The 18,793-nt window shown below is 39.3% G+C and overlaps 1 protein-coding gene across 1 annotated transcript; it reads right to left on the reverse strand.

Moving 5' to 3' along the window:
• Positions 1-151: 151 nt before the first annotated feature.
• LOC119741890 lies at positions 152-12,307 on the reverse strand. The gene is made up of 8 exons (XM_038217830.1): positions 12,174-12,307; positions 10,130-10,884; positions 8,677-8,798; positions 7,248-7,398; positions 5,730-5,888; positions 4,229-4,415; positions 1,936-2,051; positions 152-955 (listed from the first exon to the last, which is right to left on the reverse strand). The coding sequence occupies exons 2-8, from the start codon at positions 10,862-10,864 to the stop codon at positions 752-754; spliced, it is 1,674 nt and encodes a 557-aa protein (XP_038073758.1). The 5' UTR covers positions 10,865-10,884; positions 12,174-12,307; the 3' UTR covers positions 152-751.
• Positions 12,308-18,793: the final 6,486 nt, after the last annotated feature.

Below are 18,793 nucleotides of genomic sequence, written 5' to 3' on the forward strand. Positions count from 1 at the left end.
AAATATATGGGAGTCCAGAGAGGCCACATAAAGCTTATGCTCGATAGTAACCCCATCTAAAAACACATTAAAATTGTGCAGCAGCAGGGTTCCAGTCAAACCAGTGAGTTTGGCAGTTTTGAGACATCATCTTACATTGAAAAAAAACCTTTTTCTTTTTGCCAATGCGCATGGCTACAGCGACGCGCGCGCATACTAGAAACCGGAGACTCTTTTTTTTTTTGCCTAACAAAGAAATGGTGAATCAGGAATCAGCCATTTCACCCAATCAGAAAATCATAACATAATAGTATAATGTACTATAAAAAACAGTCCAATGTATATATCAAATTATAAATGTATTGCTCAACAGGTGGAATTTCTGTATCAGTCTTTACATAATTATTTCTGCATAGACGATTTAACCTATGATTGGGTTTAATAGTTTAAAGGCAGTGTAGATCATTTGTGCATTTTTTTTCGTGTGAAGCAACAAAAGTGCTCAAAATCTAAAGAAGGGTGCTTAACAACTAACCTGATGAAGATTTAGCTCAGTGAATGCTGTATATTCCGAGAAAACAATATACTAGGATGTTAATTTCATAGTAGTTCATGCCATTACCATCTTTAAACCAAGTTATGCTTTTCACAAATAATTTTGTCAGTTACTTTTTGGATAGCTGCAAATGATCTACTCTACCTGTAACACTTCCTTACTTCTGAAGAGTAAAAAAAATTAGAAAAGTCTATGTACAATTTAATGTTGATGCCTTCATTCACATGTGAGTAAAGAGCTTTCCATCTGATGTTTCTTATTATTTCTAACCTTGGAAGCTTCGCTCTTAGTATCTTGTAGTCTCTGCTCCAGCCACTCATCTGATCTGAAGGATGGCTCGTGATTGTAAACCCCCGAGATCAAATCCTCTAACAGTTGTTCTTCCTCCATCGACAGTTCTTCAAAGCAGTCTTCCAAAACCTTGTCATCGGACATTTGCAATTAGAAAGTAGAAATCAGATTAGAGCGATGATCTGATGATCACAGGAAAAAGAAGACTATTGTTTGCAGGTGCTACAAGCCAATTCATCTTGTAATATCTGACAGAAGGGGCCACACATATCTCCAACTTGTTTGGCACCATGTTTAGCCCAGTTTATGTCGGATGACGTGTATACACGCAAAGGTTTTGCGGTATTCGGAACGGATGGCGGATAAACACGCAACGAGCGTGGCCGGAAATATCTGTCTGTGACCCGCTCGCAGTGAGCGGCGCCGGAAATATCAGGGTGTGCTACATGCAGATGACGGCCTGAACCCGTCTGGCATCGAGGTTCGTGGAAAAACAATCCCGCGCCTGGGTCCGGTCAATGTCAAAATAATCCTGGTGCGTATAAAGGGCTTCTTTCGGCAGTCTCTAATTTTTAACTTTACATTTACATGTAATTCTTGATTTTATACTGACTTTTGTTTTTGTTGCTGCCCTTCCCATCATTTTTTTTTGGGAGGGGGGGGGGGAAGTGTTGTTTGTGGCATGGGGGGGGGGGGGGGGGGGGGGGCAGGTTGTTGGTGGCGGGGGGGGGGGGTTGTCAGGTGGGAGGCTGAACTCCAAACTGCTATGCCACATGTACTTTGTATCTACTGAGCTAAAATTTAAGCAGATCAATCCAGAAACAAAACTTTTTTGAATGAACATTAAACGTACAGCTGGATGTCTCACTCTCTGATCTTTTTTTTTTGGGGGGGGGGGGGGGAGAGAGAGGTACATTTTATAATGAAAAAGAAAACTAAATAAGACCGAGAAAAGGTGGTTGTGAGGGTCAGAGAGGACTTTAGCTCCAAAAATCTCAATTTTTAAAAATTTATAACAACTACTTACACAGATTCAATAGTAATAGGCAATTTCCCCAAAGTCTGAAGTTTGACTTAAGGTTTCAAAATTTAAATTTGTATTTTAGTACCTCCTGAAGTCGCTTGGCAAGAGCAATTCTTCTGGTGAGGGACACCTTGACTGCGAATGTGTACCGTGCACCAGCAAAGAGATTACTTGGAGGTCTAGCCGAGTGGGGAATGATACCTAGATGAGAAAACAAAAATCCTGTGCCGTTAAAGCTATAGTCCATCATTTGCAGCCATCCGAAAAAGTAACTGGCGTATTATTGTTGAAAAACATACTTGGTTGAAAGATAGTAAGTGGACTAAACTCCCTGTGAAATTATTCTTTCCGGCAAGCTATCATTTTGAAGTAATCAACGAAAGAAGGCCTTTCCAGCAATGCGTCTTAAGAAGCACTGTAGGAAAATTTAAATTAGTAGTTCCCTTTGTTATTTAGCGCAGCGCGCGCAAGCATTGGCACGACGCACAGGTGCGCGCGGTTGCTGTAATTCGTCGGATCAGTGCGCGACATCGCATATAGCTGCAATTCAAATCAATTCAAAACATGATTCAGCAACTTTTGATTTGAAATTGAGATCCTAGAATGCTGTTTTTCTCAGAATATACAGCTGAAGCTGAGCTGAAACTTCATCAGGTTAGTTGTTCAGTATCCTTCATTAGATTTTGAGCACTTTTGTTGCTTCAAACGAACAAAATGCACAAATTACAAATGATGGACTATATCTTTAAGTGACATATTGCAACTCGAGCACTGGTCATTACTTAGGGAAATGAAGGTTAGGATTATGTTGAGAATGAAGTGAAGTCAGTATTTATAAAGTTTATGAGGTATTACAATGATTAAATCATGTGCGATAGTTGTAGAAAATCTTTTTACAACGTGGACGGGATAAGCGTGGGCACCCAAACACAATGTAGAGGTTAACACACCCAACATTTCTCATTCTTTTCCGTAAAATCATGTAACTTTGGACAAATAAAAAAAAATAAACCAAGAAATGTCAGGACTATTTCCAGGCGGATATCAACCCATAAAAGATCTTCTCACGGCCCCCAAAGTGATACGTACACTTGTGCACGTTCATAATATGTCATGTTTGTGATACATATTGCATGGGTAAGTCTCAAAATGGAGTACCATAAAACATCAATTTGGGGGATACGTAGTGAAAACAATTCCAACAAAACTCTTCTGATATCCAAATGAGGAAAATTCCAATGGGAAAATAACAATTAATGTCCATACATTCCCAATGGTAGTTCAGTAGTGGATCTAGGGGGCGGGGTCAAACCCCCTCCCCTCCCTTCAGACGCTGACTAATATGATGAAACTAGTAAAATGGAGCTGCAAATAATAAATGGAAAGCTAAACTTCCTAAATTTATTCTTGAATTGCCTTAGAATGCAGAAGAAATCATCGTAGATTTCAACATTTTCCGGGGGCATGCCTTCGGACCCCTCTAGCAGGGCACACCTTAGACTCACCCCCCTCACTCCCTTCCTGAAAGCTAGATCCGCCCCTGTAGTTTTCATAATACAACAAAATTGAATTACAGTGAAATCTCGATAAGTCAAACTCTGATAACTCAAAACTACTGGTAAGTCAAACAAATAATCAAATGCCTTCAGTAGTATAACAATGATACACAACTCTGCTTAACTCAAAACTGTTCTTAAAGAGGTTGTGGAATGCTCGAAGACATTTCCATCATTTTTCGGGTATATGTAGCCTAAGGTGTGATGAAATAAAAACGACTATTTTTTCTGTCATAAAATGAGTACAAAAGGTACTTTCGAGAGCTGTTTTTCAAGTCCTGTCATGCCTGTTTCGACCCGAACGTGCAATTTGTGTAAAAGTCGTCGTTGCGGGCAGCAAACAAAAAACAGTAAATCGTGACGTAATAAACAGGACTCCCGATAAGAGTAGCATAAACGAGTCCTGTTTATTACGTCACGATTTACTGTGTTTTGTTTGCTGCCCGCAACGACGACTTTTACACAAATTGCTCGTTCGGGTCGAAACAGGACCTGAAAGATACCTCTCAAAAGTAACCTTTGTACTCATTTCATGACAGAAACAATAGTCGTTTTTATTTCATCACACCTTAGGCTACATATACCCAATAAATGACGGAAATGTCTTCGAGCATTCCACAACCTCTTTAACTCAAAACTGTGCTTAAGTCAAATTTTGAGCCTGTTCCCTTGAGGTTTGACTTTATATCAAGATTTCACTTTATATCAAAAAAAAGATAAGTGAATAAATTGCATGTTGTGAAGATAAGCTGGTTACTTTTTTTTTTTCTTTGATTACAATCCTACAATGCGAGCAAGCTACATTGTTGTACATGTACTCACCTTGGAATACTGCTAGCCTGCCGTATTTAGGGAGTACAGATGCAATAGGCTGGTACTCTGTTCCACCATGAAGTCCATACAGTTGTCTTTGCAGCTCACTACCAGGCATGGCTTCAAAGAACACAGTTTCTCCACAGAACTCTGGTCGCCAGTCAGGATTCAAGTACAAAACCATGGTGTATTCGTCCTGTGGAAATTGATAGGCATTGTTAACTTTGCAATGGTTAATTTTCAAACACAAAACTTAATCAAATATGTTACATGGCTTATATTAACCCTAACTTTCCCAATCCTCCCAAATGCTCTTTGCAAAATGAAGGATTTTACAGGATTGAGGCTATATGGCAAAAGTGTGTGGCTGATTTTGGAGGATGCACTGTGTCAAGGTCTTAGCCGGGACGGACCTTGTGTTGTTTATGCTCAGTCATGTATAAATTTTGGCCTAGATAATACTTGAAATCCTCCGCACTGCTCCAGTATGTCACTGGCTCTGCCTCAATATATTTTACAGTGATCATGGAGGCTGCCTTACACAACATTTGACAATGGCATTACTTTAGATGAAAGAAGCCATGCATATTACAGTATATTGGACAGATATTTCCATCACTTTATTTACCAGTGTTGTGAATATTGGGTACTCAAAATTGTTATTTCACTAATTATGCCATCTAATTTCATGATTATTTCCTGCTCAACTCTTGGAGCTCCAGTGTAAGCACAAAACGTTATGCAAGAGGAGGTTGACCTCTGGTATAGATAGAGCATCATCACTAAGGACAGGATATGTTTAAATAAAAAGAGTCAACGCATGCGTATTGCACAGGAACAAAAACCAGTCTATGCAGTATGCATTAATGGAATAGGCTAATGGGGAGTGTGGCCTACAGGTTCGTGACTCATGATAGGAGAGTCAGTGGTTCGAATCCAGCTGCTGGTCATATTTTGTGTCCTTAGGCAAGCCACTTCACCCCCACTTGTCTCTCTCCACCCAGGAGTATAAATGGGTACCGGCATTAGCAGGGGGGTAACCTGTGATGGACAAGCATCCTATCCCGACGGAATAGACACATTCCTAGTCGTTTCATGCTACTGAAACCGGATATAAACGCCAGCTTGATGGGCCACATTGGCTCGTGACAGACTTTACTTTATATGCAAGCAGACTCGGTGATTAATTATGCAAAACAAGACTGTGTCTAGACCTCGGGATTCTGACCATTCAGCGGGCATCTTCTATCGGGTCTTCCATAACCCGTTGTTGTATGACAAAACATGACTTGACCCAATCAACAGCTTAATCCACATTTCTGATCGAAATGAAGTGGACCCCACTTGACTGGCACGCCGGGTCGCATAAAAGTTACATCGCTCAGATATATCAGACGTTGGATACAGAGAGAGGGTGATAGTCAGACTAATATGTATGGGGTTTGTTTCAGAAAGTTTCATGAAATATAGCCGCAGCTTTCTTATTGAATGTGATCACCGTTGGTCTTACCTCCCATTCCTCACAGTCTTGATGTATTCTTGTGTGGTCAGCAGATCGTACAATGTTCAGTGCAACATCATACGGGTACCATGATGTTCTATTTCCACTGACGTGCCTCATGACTTGAGACAGTCTCCTCCACACTGCAGATGTTGCAAACTTCTCTGGCTTCAATGATCAACAAGGAATAATGAAATGCATAAAGTATAGCAAGCAAGGTCAAACTGTACTGTTTTCATTTTCATTACCTAATAAGAGGATTAGCACTTTGCAAATTTGACAGCTAATTCAATGACAAACAAGAACACTTGATAGTAATAGGTCTTGTTCAAATGACGACATTTCCTACAGACCATCCACGTGCATCTGCATTTTAAGCATCAACTTGCATAATGCGCATCGGCTGCGCCGTATTTCGAACACATTTCGAGCAACAAGCGCACGTGTTTGGAACATTTTAACACTGTGCAATGCGTGCTTGATTGCGTAAAATATGCAGTTGCAGTTCTCCTACAGAAATGGCCGTCATTGAACAAGCCCTATACATGTACATTCTGAAGAAATTTTAGGTTTGCAGACAAATTTGTATGTACTTAAAAAAAACCTTAAAAGTTTTTGCTGCGCGGTAACACATGATTGGAATTTCATGTCTTTGGAATCAAAAGATGCGCAAAACTCGAGGCTAAAGAGTCAGGAAAGCTCGGGTCGGGAAACATTTTTTTTGCAAGGGTATCGCAGAAAAAGTTGAGGTATGAGGATTAGCATTTTGCAAATTTTACGGCTAATTCATTGACAAACAAGAACACTGGATATAGTAATACATACGTACATTCTGAAGAACTATTAGGTTTGCAGACATAATTGTATGTACTTAACAAAAACTTTAAAAAATTTCGCTGGCTTTAACACATGGTCGGAATTTTACGTTTTTGGTATTTAAAATAAATAAATTAATAAAATACTGTATGCACGGATTGGCAAGGAAGGTTGGATATGGTTGGATTGGGGAGGGGGAAGGTGGGGAAAGGGGTGGGGAAAGTGGGAGGGGGAGGGGTAAGGGGATGGGTGCGGGGAGGCTGTCCTTTTTAGTCTCTTCAGTCCCCTCTACTCTCCCTTAGCTGAAGAAATGGAATCAAATATTTTCATGTACATTAACCCTTCCTCTCTGGCTGGCAATTTCAACAAGGTCAGCCCAGCAATCAAAATAAATCAAGTGACTGTTTTTAACAGTTGAGGGCTCCCTGCCTTCATAAAGTAGGATTGACTGGCTGTGACTGTTATAAAACCTGATATAGCTATGATTTGACCGTAAGAGATTGTTACCTGCTTTTGTCTGTTGATGGAATTTGACCGTGTCTACCAGAAATATGATCCGACTGTTGGTGACTAGCCTGTGTAAAAGGCATGGCATGGGAACAGGATTGACATTTTTGACGGTGTGTGACTGATCCAACAAATGGAGGGTTTTAACGGTACAAAATTAAAAATCTCCAATGACTTTGACTTTTTATGTAAATGTATTCTTACATCAAAACTCTTAATCCATTGAGCATTATCGACATCCTCTTCTGGTTGCACATCATGAGGCAGGTACATGATTTCTCCCTGGGCCAATAAAGCTTGCTGCAATTCTTCTAAATCAGCAGCCGAAAATATATTGTCATACACAGCAATCACTCTGCAACAAAAAAAATGTACATACAGTGTGAATGTTATGTACATTGCAAAGATGGCACCAACAATAGAACGGAAACATTTCGGGGATGCGGAAAAAGTACTTTTGTGCACAAATTTGGGGCTTACATGATGTAATTAAGATTGTGTTTGACCAACCTAAGCTTGTCCTCAGAAATAGGAGATGACAATTAAAGATGAATCCCTCCATACAAATGGAACATGGAAAATCAGCCATTATTAAGCCATGAATTGTATGTCAAAGGGGATACACCAAGAGGCTGCCAAACCAAAACCATGGCTTGACTGCATCTCACAGGACTGCAAATCAAGATCAATCCCAAGAATAATTGATGCAGCATGGTTGGCTATGGACAGGACATTTTGGCACAACATCACCATGCAGAAGCCGTCACGAGGTCTCCTACCTGCATGGACGGCATAAATAAGTAAATAAGAATTGTGTATGGGTCATTCATTCTGAATTTGGATAACTTTGCCCGTGTTGCTCTTTATCTAGGTAAAAACAAACTGCCATGGTGCCCTTCATTGAGGCAAAAATCTTAAACAAGTATACTGCTGTTTCCTTTCAAAGACGACGACTTTCGAGGTTCCAATTGTCTTTCACATACATGTATGGATCAAAAGTTAAGTGAACTCAACAATTGAAAAGTTGCATGCATGAGTCAGTAGTTTAAAGTTGAACTCAAAATGCTCAACAAATTCATTTTTTTTCTCGTAATAAATTTCAAACCGGGTGCGGATCTAGCTTTCAGGAAACGAGGGGTTGATATATATAGTGGATGGGGGTTGGAGTCTATGCATGCGCTGCTGGGTGGGGTGGGGGTTCGGGGTTGGGCATGTTCCCCCCCCCCCCCCCCCCCCAGGAAATGTTGAAATCTATGATGATTTCTCCTGCATTCTAATGCAATTCAAGAATAAATTTACAAACTTTAGCATTCCATTTATTATTTTTTATCCCATTTTTACTAGTTTCATAACATCAGTCAGTGGCTGAGTGGAGGGGGAAGGGAAGGGGGGAGGGTATGCGTATTTTTTGTTGGGCTACAAGTAATTTGAAATTTGCCAATAACCATATAAACATGGGCCGATTTGTCAGTAGATGTCTAATTCAATTTTGAATAACCTTTCTATTGCTAGATAAATAGCAGTTTAAAAGAGGAATTATTTTCATGGCATGGAGCTAGAAAATAACATAGGGCACGCAACTTTAAGTAAATTTGACAAAGTATAAACAGGCATTTTTAAAGTTAATAATCACCTTCCTTCACTGTCATAGAAACTTCGGACGTATTTATCGGCCAAATCCTCCATTTCATCCGTACGAGTGAACTGAGAAGAGAATTGCGGCCTTGATGTTTGCTGTTCATCAGTGATCTCATCCTATCACAAATATTGATACAACAAGTCATCAGACCTATTTACATTGAAAAAAATATACAAAAGGAAAACCCCAAAACAATTCTAGCCTTAATTGTCACAAGTTTGACTAAGTGATTATTACTGTAAGGGACAATATACAAAGCACAGAGCACAAATCACAAAACATAAATTTTGAAGTCGAGGCCAACAAACTCACAAAGATGCACATTGCAACAATGGAGACACTCTGTTGATGATTAGAGTTTGAGCTTGTCATAATTTCAGTGCCCTAGGCTATACATGTAGGCCATCAGCCTGGGGGTTTGGTCAGTATCAAATCAGGGCATAAATGATTGTAGTGCGCATGCGCAAGGTATACTGCCCCTAGAGTGGTAACAAGCATTTTGATGGACATTTTGAAAAAAAGGGTGATAACACCCAAAAAGCTGCCACTGCTGCAATGCTATCACATATTTTCCAACTCTTGAGGTGTATACCTTGCCAGAAATTACTATGACGATTATTCCCCTCATTTTATACCAGTGGCCAAAATTTCGGACCGAGGCTGATGGCCTAGTAGGCTAAGCCTGTGACCAAAATGTCTTGGAGGGTTTGCTGGAGCAATCTTCCCATCAAGTTGACCGTAGTCTTTTGTGAGATATTGCCATGATGAAAAATAACCTCTGAATATTATGTAAATGAATGGACCAGAACTTGTATGCCTCATAACCTGGACTTGGACTCGAGTTCGACTCATCAAGTCCCATTTTCCGTGACTCAGACTCGAGTCACGATGACAATAACTCAGACTCGGACTCGATGTTTGGCAACTCATATTCAAGTCTGAAATGGACACCCACATGCCTCTCTGCAGACACACAGAAAATTTAACAAAGGCGTACATGTACATATGTATTCCTGAGTGGGACATTTCAAAATCATTTCCTTCTTCAAATGAACGACCCTGCTGAAAAACAAAAGATTGTAGGCCTACATGAATGGGTGTTTGCTAACAAACGTGGGAGGGTTAAATAAAACATCTACGAAAATGTCAGAAGTACAGTGTATGTTGGGCATGATCGGTCCATGTGCACGATCGGTCCATGTGCACGATCAGTCGATGGCGCTGCGCTATTGGTCAATCATGATGCAATCGGTCAATCGCGCTGCCATCAGTCGAACACAATTTCTTTCTAACACAGTTCTGGAGGTTTTTTTTTTTTTAAAAGGTAAGTAAAGTCCGCGATATCTGTAACGATCGACCAATGGCACAGTGCGATTGAACAATCGCACAAATCAACGAATGCGCCCAACATACATGTAGGGCCTACATCAAATAGACAAGTTTGTACCTGAAATTTCATCTTGTTCTTACTTGAAGTCAGTTGACCAGTAATAGATAGTAGTCCCTGTATGTAGCCCATTGATGGAGGATGGTACACAAACGACAACGATGAATCCCAAAGGACAAATCTACCCATCCTTGGATGCACAGTCAACACTGCTTCCTGCTTCCCACCTTTGTCGTTTCTGTCATAGAACATCAAATCTCCATAGTCATTGATTTGCCAGTCTGGGGTCAGGAAAACTCTCCATGAATATTCAGTATCCAATCCTTGCTTGTCCAAGCCACACTGGACTTTTATGGAGTCCCCTCGTCTCAATATCTCTGCTTGCACACTGTGTGGAGTGAAGTTTACCAGTTCGGGTAAACTCAAAATATTCTTCAAAAAACACACATTTTCATAAAATGGAGATGATAACTGAGCACTCCATGGGACTTTTTTTTGCAGCAAACAGCTTTGTTCTGCAGTTTGGTTATTAATAAGTGTGCTTGTCTCCTGCGCATGGCCATTCAGTTTCCATTGTGCAAACTGTAACACGTAACTGTGGAGGGCATGTGCAGCTGGCTCAGTGATAACATTATCCAGCACAATAATGGAATGATCCGATGGGGTAGTGTGGATGTTGGTGGCACCTGGCCAGAGCGTGGCTCCAACTGTGGGTAGGATCGCTACTGATGTGCAGTAAATCAGGAATGTTGACATCCAGGATAAACATACACAATACATGTACCCAGGCTTCATTGTCTGATGAATCACGGTACCTGTAAACAAAAAACAACAACAAAAATAAATAAATAAAAATTTTAAAAAACAGGTCAGAGTAACAATATTTGCCATTAACTGCTAACCCCAAAATCCATTCATTTCTGAAAATTGCAGAAAAAGCAAATGTTGTATGATTACCTTTTTAAATAGTATTTATCACACTTTTTATCTTTTTGACATAAAGGCATAGGCCTTACAAGACAAGTTTTCAAAAAAAATGTTGCAACCTGATGCCATTTCCGCAATTGTGTATAAAATCTATGGAGAGTGAAACATTTTTTTCAAGTATTTGCTAACAAAATTGAAAATGTTTCTAAGTCCCAGATCCATGTATTATTATCATTTTTGCAATGAATTTCCACTTCCCCTGTGGTTTAATTGAATAAAGGCTACGCACTGCGATACTATTCCTCCGAAAACGCAATTTATGAAAGGTTTCTATTAAAAAAAAAAAAAAAATTAAAAAAAACCACAATTTTAGGGGGGGCCCAAACGACATCTGCATACATGGTTATTTAGCGCCGTCTACAATACTTTTATGATACGTACGCAGGTATATAATTATTTTTTTCCCACATTTTGGCGAGCACTGCGATAGCTCAGTCGATACAGGTTCGTGATTTTGAACCACGAGGTTGCTGGTTCGAAACACGGCTTTGCACTGTAGCAGTGTATTGTACATACATATAGTTGTCCTGTTGTGCCCTCCATACATTTGGGGCATTGACCAAGTGCATGATGGGAAAAGCCATGCCTTGGTTGGCAAGATGGCTCCTTTGAGCTGATCACACGTTTACTGATTATCGTCTAGGCCTACATGTATATTTATATCTGTTGTCAATCTGTATTGTCATTCATGTCCTGTCAACACCATCGGAATCCCCTGTTTGTAACCCTATTCGGTAATCCCGTTACAGCACCTGAATGTTTTTCTTTCCTAGCCTGAGGTTCTGGACTTGGAGGATTTAAAGGGAAATAAAGTCCTAATTTCAAAAGTGACAAAACGTTCCAATTCATATTTTGTTTCTAATTTTATATTTTCTTCTCATGGTTTTAGAAAAGTTTGGGAGAAAAAAAATGCGCGGCCCGACCCCCCCCCCCCCCCTCCCCCATAATTTTCAGCGGGGGCCAGTGGCCCCTGCCCTGCGACCCCCCCCCCCCCCCCCGGGCCCCCCCCCCGGGCCCCCCCCCCCCCCCCCGGTTCCTACGTGCCTGCTAAAAAGTAAACATGCTTTTAAGTGCTATGACTCTGAACGAAAATCTACTTTTAAACTTTGGGACTCACCTAAGAAGATGACATTGACACCATGTTGTTATATCTGCAGGATTAATTTTGTAGAAAGAGGGCAGGGTTTTGATTTTTGAGGGAAATTATGAGGTAAAACAACGACAACTAGTGAGCTCAGACACTTGTCACAACTCGCGAACATCTCGACTAATTCTAAAAGTGCGCCCTCACGTGTTTACAATGTACAAGCCGGTTGCTAGAACTTCGCTGATTCGTTGATGAAAAGTTCCATTTAGAAGCCAACTTTTTTATTCTCAATTAAGTAGAGGACGACAACACCATTTTGAATAACTGCAGGATTAATATTGTGGAAAGAAGGCAGGGTTTTGATATTTTAGGGAAATTATGGGGTAAAAGTGACGTCAATAAAAATGAAAATGCTGAAAACAAACTTGGCAAGTCCAAGCAGTTGGTGGTAGACCGTCGCACAGTGGTCCGGCCAGAATCGCCTCAAAGTGTGCCAAAATTCAAAATTAGTGAAAGTGACATTTTCAACTTTTTTCACTTGTTTGAGGAAGAAATCATCCTAAAGAATGTTTTCCACCCATATTTAATTTTTTCTGTAAGTTTTTGATTTTGTCACATACCCCTGTGAACATAAAAAAGTGCGAAATCTGCTCTTAAAGTGATAAAAGTGGCAACTTTGAACGTGTTTTGATTTATATGGAAAAGAAAGCAGTCAAAAAACCCTATATTTTGGAAATTACGATCAGTAAATTTGACCCAAAAAGAGGCCTTGGTTTTTTTTGTATTTCGCAAAAATAACGACAATGCATTTAAAATTTTCGATGTATAGATGCTAAAGATATTTATTTTGAACCTACTTTAGGACAATTATGGCTTCAATAAATATTCTGTGCATCATTAGCACTTTTTTTGGAAGGCCGTTCTCAGCGATTTATGTTTACGAACGAGTCATGAATATTCAAAATAAGTCTACAAACACCTGGTATTGCGGTTGCTTTACCGTGATCGGACGAGAACCGGTGTATTCAACGTGATATGGTCGTAGGCGCTTCAAAACCAGTCTGGGCCAGTCAAAAAAAATTGTTGCTGTCAAAATTCTTTAATGATAAAGATTAATCGGAAATTGGTCGGTAAAGTTTTATCGGTCGAAGAGCGATTAAAATGTTTTCAAAGAATATATCCATGAAAAGTCGTTCGCTTCATGAAAAACTGGGCACTTTCTGTGACCAAGTCAGAGGATATAAGAAATCCTTTTATGTGTATTCTTTCATGTTTGTTAGGCCTATAATTGTTTATAGCGAGACGGCGCCTTCACCTCACCCTTCACCTTTTGAAGCCGCCACATCATCCTTTTCTCAGTAAGTCGATCATTAATAGTTTAATGACAAACAGATGCAGCTGTATCAAACTGATTGTGAATTCAGTTTATTCAATGTTACGCTTACAATACATTTTAAAATTAGCCTATACTGCACATCAATCGATAAGTTTCGAATGTTTTTCTTTTCTTTCTTATTTAGGCCTATATATTGATGTTTTTATTTAGAAATACATTATACCCGCACGGTATATCCGCCAAGGTTGATGACGAGTTGGACACATTTTTGATAAATTTGTTTGACTGCATAAGTTATCATTTCAAGATTACAAATATCAAAGGTTTTTGCACAATTGTGGAGAAGTTCTTCGATTTGGACGGATTTCAGTGAGGTTCTAACTTCTCAGCCTCTGCTCAGCAATGGACATGAGACTTGTCCTCGTCATATTTTTCATTCTTTGGGTGAGTTTCAGATTACCTACCTAGTCTGTTTGAATATAACATTGTCTAATCTGCGATATTTTGTATTGTCATTTCCCGACAAAGGCTTAATGGCATCTGGAAGTAGAGTTATGTTTGGTGTTTAAAACTGTTTACAAACCTCATTGACAAAACAATATGCCCATGCTTACCTTGTACATTTTAAGACGTAATTTCTTAAGGCCCGTGAATGTGTTAAGAGTGGCAGCACGGTGGGTTTTCTCACCACTGATGCGTTTACTATTTTGGCTACGAACAGTTTACTTGGGAGTCCTGTTAAAACAATTTGACATTATTGGCTACTCTAGACAGCAGTTGCACATTTCTACTTGTTTCCACCGATTGTAATACTCGTTATGGGTTTTTTGCAATGTGCTCTGATGTTTTTTTTTCTGCATAATAAAGCCTAACAATTTTCAGATGGAGTTTGAAATTAGCACAACATGAAAGAAATGAGCTACCCTAGCGCCTATATTTATAATCTAACATACTACGGCTTTAAAATAGCCATCAAAATTGCATCCCTCTCGAAGGTCAAACTTCATATCCACATTTTGTCAAAGTCCCTCCTCTGAAAAACTGCAATTTATGACCCAACCCAGTCAAAATTTGCCAGAGCTACCTTTGAGTCATTGTCCTTTTATAAAAATCTTATCTGTCCCAACCGGATTATCTAACACTTGTCTATGATGTCAACTGATGTTCGTCCCTCTTCATGCGAAAACCAGTGTGTTAAGACAAGATAAGTTTGCGGCAGCACCTTGTGAATAAATCTCTTTTGTGAGTATGTGTGGTTCTGAAAAGAACCGGATGGACTCAACGTTTCGAACAGTATGCTCTGTCCGTCGTCAGGAGAATGTATGTGAAATATTGCCCCTAAAACTAAATTCGTGAGATCCTGTAAAATTTAAAAAAGAAAAAAGAAAAAAAAGAAGCCATTTTGGAGTCTTGCACGAAAACAAAATCTTACAGCATGATTGTATTTTGACAAATAGGTTGGTCATGTGCACGGGATGGATCCAAAAGAATTGGAAGCGATGAAGATGCAGGATCAGCTGTGCAGCTTGTTCAAGGACATGCAATGTCTTACAGACGAAGATTGCCAGACCCTCGGATGTCATCAACTCAGCTGCCACTTCGAAAGGAACAAGTGCTATTATCGAGACCGTCACTCGATTATGAAACTCAAACGAACCAACAACTAGCAGGTACAAACAGCGCTATTATTTTAGTATCTCAAATTTAATTGGTCATGCAATGAAATTTTCTGAGGAACATATTTTGTGCAAGTTTCCAGTACTCTTAAATGTGTGAAAACTATATCTGCTATCCTGTTTTTGGTTGATTTTATTGAAAAGTGCACTTCTTTAGACATTTATTTTTTTCATGCTTTTTCGGAAAACTGAGGGCTTTTTCAGGAAGACACTAAAAGTTCAGTTTATGTGTTTTCTGTTAAAATTGTGCACCCAACCACTTGCTCATTGAAAACATTCGTGAGAAAAGTTTGCTTATTGGCTTAATGCAATGCACTGACACAACAACGAATCACCTAAGAAAAGAAAATCTACAACAGCAAAGTATCCAATAACTCTGGCAATTTTTCGTGCAGAAACATGGGCGTCGCCAGGATTTTTTCTAGAGGGGGGCAAAACATATTTTCTCCCAAAAAACCTGTATTTTTCAACATATTCTCCATTTCTCAGTTTTAGAGGGGGGCAGGGACATTCCCCCCCCCCCCCCCCCAACTCATTAAATTTACACCACTATGACTTCGCGCCTCTTTTTCTTTTTTTTTTCTTTCTTTTTTTCTTCTTCTTCTTCTTTTTTTGTTTTGCTTTTCCGGAGGGGGGGGGGGGCAAGCGCCCCCCTTTCCCCACCCCTCGGGACGCCCATGTACAGAAATAGTTGTAACATTGAGCTTTCTGCTTGAAATGACATCACAATTTTGTCATGAATATGGAAATTCGCATTAGCATAACAACCAAAAAAAGACACCAAAATACCTTTGAAAATGGCAAAATGAAAATTGAAACTAGGGTTAAATGAGACACACAGGTGCACTTTTAGGTATTGCATTAAACAAAATACATTACAATGCCCTTTAATGTCTCGTTATTTTCTTCATCTACACCATTATAAAGGCGAATTCATGGCCCTTCTCTTGATATAAGAATGGCTGTTACAGACAAGGAATGTTTTTATGTTTATCTTTCATGAACCTGAAACTTTGGAGAGCTAGCTATAATTAATGAGCAATGTTTTTGTTTGAAATGATAATTATTATACCTATAAATGTTTGTTCAAAATATCTTGAATCGAAGCATAAAATCGATGCTTCTGCAACCAATGAAAAAGATATACCTATTCAGTGGCGCACCCGGGGGGGGGGGGCTCGGGGGCTTGAAACCCCCTGTTTTTTGTTTTTTGTTGGTCAATTGTTTTTTAGTGACCCCCCCCCCCCAAAAAAAATCTTTTTCTGCCAAAAATTTGGGCAACATTTTTTGGAAACATTCAAACTTCTAGAAAATTTGTGAGAGCCCCCCCCCCCCCCCCCCAGCCAAATTCTGGGAGTGCTACTGATACCTGTCATACTCTTTGTATCTATCTCCGTCTCCAGATGCGGATGTTCACTACCAACGTTTGCACAAAGCAGGACATCCGCATGGGGACCTTATCATAACGGCCGACAAATCAGATGTTGTGGAGACAAAGTTTGGAATGTTTATATAAATGCGTCTATTAGCTTTTTGCACCAATTTTTTTTTTTTTTCATTGAACGTTTAGTGTAAATTGTCTAAAAGGAAAGAGATGAAATTTGATCGTACTTTTGTTAGTGATCATGCAAACAATTGGAATAAATATGTAATTTTAAAGGAAGACAGAGACCCTTGGAAGTCCGTCCGTGGAAGGATGCACATTTAGTAGTTCGTTTCAAATAACGTCTCAAGTCCCAAATAATTTCCAGTGGTATTCTAACGCAACTTGGCAAGGATACTCAAAACGTCAGACTCGTATCTAACAAAAATACAACTTATTGGAATGTTCTTCAGATGGGGATTAAGACTTATCTGTGAATAATATGCATGATTTGTATCTAGTTTATTGCAATTTTTTTTTTGTCCACGGGCATTTCAATACAAGCCTCCTTTTGGCTTCTGAAAACGCCCGATATTGGTTTGCTCCTGGTTTAGGTCATTAATTTTTTTTCAATTATTTCTTGATTATCTTTGATTGAAATACTTGTTCTGTAATTATCAGCTTTCCTTTAATTTTCACCAATATAGAAATAAATGTCAAATTGAATTGAATTGAATTGAATGACCTTAATGTATTTTCCCTTTAATTATTTCTTCTCTCTTAATCTATCTGAACCAAGAAAATTTTTTTCCGACTTTGTTCTTTAGATGCAGTACATCAAAGAATCCTTATTGGTCTGAATCATTATTGGTTAAAAATCTACTGGATCATTGATTTGCTACAGTTTCATAGCCATACTGAACTTGTTAAACTTAATCAAAAGAATGTTTACCTAATTTTTTTAACTGAAAGGTGAAGATTTATCCGCTAATGTCCGGTATTTCGTACGCCGCATTACGACAGCTACTTTCGTGTTGCTGTAGAAGGGTGACCCGGAAGAAATCGCTCGTATTATATCAACCCAGCAGTGATAATGACATGCCGCTTCGATCGCGAATAATGCTGTATACCTTTACTTTGTTCTTTGCAGTCACTTAAATTAAACTTAAATTATTATCTGAACTTACATTTAGTAAATAATAGCAATTCAATTCATCGCAAAACATCGTTTCCTCTCTAAAATTATTTTCACTGTATTTCGCTTACAATCAAAGATTGATTCTTCGGCTCACAAATCTATCCTAAAACTACATTCAGTTTCAAAACAAAAACGTTTGTTGCCAGTATTTTTGTTAACGAGTTAGTGGGAAAAGTCCATTCAAGAGCATTTATGTGTGGCACGATAGCATCATTTGTTGAAACGACCAACAAACCTTCGGGGAAGCAGAACGCCCTCTTACGGCATGTTATGGGCATTGCAAACCAGTAGAGGCAAAACAGTCAAATTTTCAAATAGATACAGACATTTGCTAATAAACCAATATCACATAATACCTTTTCTTTATTTGAAAATGGACTCTCTAATCTGTATCTCTAGTTTCACACTTTTCAATATCCCAAAGCTGCAGTAATTTGAGTTCATCTGTCATTTTCGATTTCAAAGGTCAATTTGTTATGAAAAGGAGCACGAGGCTGGTCATGGGCGACCATTGTGCACGCCCTCCCCTTAACCCCACTCACCCCTCTCCCCCCCCCCCATGCTTTGCGATGAACACTAATTTGTGTGTGTTATAACAAAACCTTGAATTGTTTTTTTTTCTAAAGCGCCTCAGGCCGCTTTGATGCGAAAAGGTGGCAATATCCAGTGTGAATTATATAACTGACATACAGATCCTAGTCATTTGATTGGTGGAACTTACATCACATGACATTCGTTATTGCTCCCATTCACGCCGCGGCTCAAAAAGTACTATCCGCCCATGGAAAATGAGAAATATTATAACGCCTCACCCACAGATTCTGTGTCTTGATTGGCCGAGAGCGAGTCACATGTTACCATCTAATTTTGCTATCTTTCTGTGCACGGCCAAAAGTACTATGCGCATAGCAACCAAAGTACTAAACCATTAGCAATCAAAGTACTATTTCCACGGCGCGGTATTTGTGTGCAAATGCATGCTGGTGTGCGCGTTGCGCGTTGTGCTTAGCGCGTATTATTCCAAAGAGAGCGCGCCGCAGACTTGGGTTCAAACATTTCGTGAAGGGGTAGTTTTTA

The sequence above is a fragment of the Patiria miniata genome, unplaced genomic scaffold (assembly GCF_015706575.1).
Source record: "Patiria miniata isolate m_02_andy unplaced genomic scaffold, ASM1570657v1 HiC_scaffold_5, whole genome shotgun sequence".
Classification (NCBI taxonomy): Eukaryota; Metazoa; Echinodermata; class Asteroidea; order Valvatida; family Asterinidae; genus Patiria; species Patiria miniata.

What these genes read in the sequence shown, in the direction of transcription:
- LOC119741890 (XM_038217830.1), bottom strand. Translation starts at nt 10,864, where the DNA reads ATGAAGCCTGGGTACATGTATTGTGTATGTTTATCCTGGATGTCAACA. An exon ending in AATGGATTAAGAGTTTTGAT is followed by an intron (nt 5,889 to 7,247) that starts GTAAGAATACAT and finishes TGATCATTGAAG; the next exon opens with CCAGAGAAGTTTGCAACATC. An exon ending in CAGGCTAGCAGTATTCCAAG is followed by an intron (nt 2,052 to 4,228) that starts GTGAGTACATGT and finishes TTTCTCATCTAG; the next exon opens with GTATCATTCCCCACTCGGCT.